Genomic DNA, 3,930 nt, shown 5'->3' on the forward strand with positions numbered 1-3,930 from the left:
GTTTCTTTTATTTCTGCACCACTTCACACGATTTCTGTTATGTACATTGTTGAGCAATGGCTTTTTCAGAGGAGCGTAAGACGCAAGTCTACATTCCACCAGACGACGTGAAGTGATCATCTTTGAGACCCTTTTATTAGTGGAATTTTCAAATTCCCTCATTATCGCTGGAAGAGGGGCTTTAGGGTTATTCTTTGCCACTCTCGTGATAATTCGTTCCTCGCGTACAGACGTTACCCTGGGGCGGCCGCAGCGTGGTTTATCAACCACTGTACCTTGCTGCTTGAATTTTGTTTATTGTGTTCGCCACGCAGGTTTTACTCACATTCAATGCGACTGCAATTTCTCTACGAGATCTATTGCATCTGTACATACCAATTATTTGCCATTTCACGGCCACGGGCACAGATTTTTTCCCCATTATCACTTAGATTGCGATTCAAACAGCCTGTTTATTATCAAGCGTAACGAAAACAGGTTTGGACTTGCACAATGCTGCTACTCGAGATATGTCTTTCTTACTCCATATTGACACACATTTCAACTAATTACTATTAAAATTTGTTCACTCTAGCGCAGTCGCTGAGAAAGATATTGTTATCTGAAGACCTCTCAGTTTTCGCTGCATTTTTTTTTATTTTGCGAATTTTATAAAAAAAATAAAACACGAACATTTTCTTGGATTTTTTTTAGCCAAAACCTTCGTCCATGTTCCACAATACTGGAAAAAATTCAGTACTGTTATAACGACGTCGGTTAAGTGTATACACATTCATCTGTACTTCAAAATGCTGGATTTTTCAGTTAAGAAATTTGATTTTCCACTTTCGTATCTCAAGAACTACAAGACGTATACCAATATTTTTTTCGGCAATATATGCCTCACACACTATATAACTTCCATACAATTTCACTCCATATTTGTACCAAAAACGTTCGGTCAGGATTCATTTATATGAAAAAGTTGGTGATCTTAAACTTTTGGTAGGGACTGTACTATACTGTGTTCATAAAGCCAACGATGATTTAACGTAATTGTTCATGAACATTTCAGTTTCTGTGTTCACTATAAATGAAATATACAATGTATTTCAGTAGGAATTTGACAATTTATAGCAATGAAAGGTTTCTAATTTCGTTTTTCTCATATCAATCCTTTCATTAGATAGATGTTATCGGTAGTTCATAGATAAGGATTGATTAAAATTGTAAATGGTAAGAAAATATTTAAAAATGTGTTGCTCAATATTACCAGGGTGAGTCAAAGGATTGTTTATTTTTGCACATGGACATTGAGACTGGAGACACAAGGCGTGACATCAGATTTATTCGGCAAAGTATAGGCCATTCTGTTGTATGATCTTCAGCCAACGTTCCGTGAGAGCCACGATCTCACGATTATACCATTCGACTGGTTTCGAGACCAAAGACTTTCACATCCCTGTTTCCACAGCATCCAAAGCATATAGCTGTCATCCTTGCAGGAAATGCGGGAGAAAGCGAAACAAATGGTAATCGGATGGAGCTAGATCAGGGATGTACGGGGGTTGTACACCTCAATTACCTCAAAGTCCAGCAGTTTCTAGGTAACATTTCGTGACCGGTGACATGGAGCGTTATCGACCTGCAACAAGGCTCTCTTCCGACGCATCGATATTGGGTACTTCTAGAGCATAGCATCATGAACCTGCTGCAGTTGTACAACGTAAAGATTCTCATCGACACCAAGACGGTCTGGTACGAGTTCTCAGAACCTGGACAATCGATATTCCACCACATGCACAATATTACCTTCTTTTCAAACCGTCCCTTTTGAACAAGTGGCATTGCTTCTTGCCGTGGCCGCAACCACTGCTTACTATCTGTAGAATGTCGTAGAAAAATCCACTTTTCGCCACCTGTGACAATTCGACGCCAAAACCTGTCGTCCCGCGGATTTTTAAGCAACTGTTGAGAGATGGAGACTCCTCGTTCAACCTGTTGTAGTGTCAACTCGTTTGGGAACAACCCGTCGTGAGACAAAACCCATTTGTTGAAGAGAGTGAACCACGGTGCTTTGGGACGATCCAACCTGTCGTGCCAGTTGCCTTGTACTGACGCTTGCATCAGCTGTCACGTGCTGTAGCAGGCCATCTGAATCCATGGTACCCGGCCTCACACATCGGGGTTTGCCTTCCACACCCATGTCCCCAGACGAGAACCGCTTGAACCATTTCTGTGCTGTCCTCATGTTCAATGTGTCCTCACCTTCCACCACACAAATTTGCCTCGCAGCTTTCACACCTTTTTTCCAATAATGTCGTAACAAGATACGCACGGCCAGTATGTGGACCTCCATGATGGACCGCCGTAATTGCACTGTGCCTTGTCGAAATGCGTTGTGCGTGTGTGACTGTATGTACCAAGTGGCGTGCAGGTCACATGCTCAACTCGAGGTGTTTACTTGGATTTCCAGGCTTTTCATCCGGCTTCACTGTTTCCAACGTGGAAAAACGAACGAACTTTTGACTCAACCTGGCATAATCAATCGTAAAAAAATAATCACATTAATTGAGAATAGTGAACAGTTGACTAAAATACGTGTGAGGGAATACACTGGTCAATGTGCGGTTATCATTATTCTAATATTTTGTAATGGCTAGTTCTGTTAATAATAGTAGCAGTAAAACAAAAAATGTATAATAATACTGGTAATGTATTTTTCTTACAGGAAGTTTAATTTCCTTGAAAATAAATTCAAGTCTTATTTACAATTGCATGTCCATGTGAGCACCCATCCTCTTGTGTGTAATATAGCCTCTATATACGAGGGGATGCTGAAAAGTTCGTCGCCCGACGTAGAAGGAATGCACTGGAATGATGAAACTTCATAGTTACTGAACATACTCCCCTCAATGGTCAATGCACTTTCAGGGCCAGTTCTTTAATTTTGCAAATCATTTTTAAAACAATTCTGAAGTTTGCTCCTCGAACCAATGCTCTCTGGCAGTAATCCCCTGCCCATCGAGCAGCAGCAACATAGCAGAAATTGCGAGACCTGGGCTTTCAGTGTCTTGATCATCCACCATACTCCCCGATCTGGCTCCATCGGATTACTTTGTTCCCTCAGCTCAAGAAACACCTGAAGGGACGCCATTTTGCCTCAGATCAGGAGGTGTTTACTGCCACAGAGCATTCGTTCGAGGAGCAAATTTGAGATTTTTTTTTAAAGTAGGCTAGTTTGCAAAATTAGGAGCACCGGGCCAGAAAGTGCAGTAGGCTTCGAGGGGAGCATGGATAGTAACAATGAAGTTTCATCATTCCTTCTACGTCGGGCTACGAACTCTTCAGCATTACTTCGTATACAGGGTGGGCACAAAGTCGCTTTCCCCAATATATGAAGAAATACTTGTTTGTGGTAGTAACGTTAATGACTTCTGTATACGTTTAAAACTCGCGAAAATAACACCATATTATAAAAGTAACGACTGTATCAAAAGTTCAAATTGAAAAAAAATAGGGATTTTAAACCTACATCTAAAACATACTGCAAAGTAACACGTATACGATTGGCAACTATACATACAATTCTGTTAGAAGATTTTATAATAGAATGAAAGAATCACACAAAAATTGAAACATTTAAATAAAAAAAAACATAATTCGGAGTGCAACTACGTAAGAATATTTCTAACAGTACATGTATAAATCTACACAAGACAGTTTCCAATTTATCTTATCTCGAAAATGTATTGTTTATAGGCCAACAAAGTTCAATTAGAGTTTACCAACAAACTGTAATTGATAGAGGTACGCAGAAATGCCAATCTCATTATCAAACAAAACATGTTAACTAAAGATGTGCAATGGTTTACTCTAGATATATAAAAAAACAGGGTACTACTTTACTATAGGGGTGACACCAAGAAATCATTTATTGCGCACTTTTTT

General features: G+C 39.8%; 1 protein-coding gene across 1 annotated transcript; it reads right to left on the reverse strand.

The window, feature by feature from the left end:
• Positions 1 to 1,972: 1,972 nt before the first annotated feature.
• Positions 1,973 to 2,338, reverse strand: LOC146002258 (histone-lysine N-methyltransferase SETMAR-like). Its single transcript, XM_083139973.1, has one exon. It carries the CDS (start codon positions 2,336 to 2,338, stop codon positions 1,973 to 1,975), a length of 366 nt encoding a protein of 121 aa, XP_082996099.1.
• Between the last annotated feature and the right edge of the window lie 1,592 nt (positions 2,339 to 3,930).

The sequence above is a fragment of the Lepisma saccharinum genome, chromosome 18 (assembly GCF_977018435.1).
Source record: "Lepisma saccharinum chromosome 18, izLepSacc3.1, whole genome shotgun sequence".
NCBI lineage: Eukaryota > Metazoa > Arthropoda > Insecta > Zygentoma > Lepismatidae > Lepisma > Lepisma saccharinum.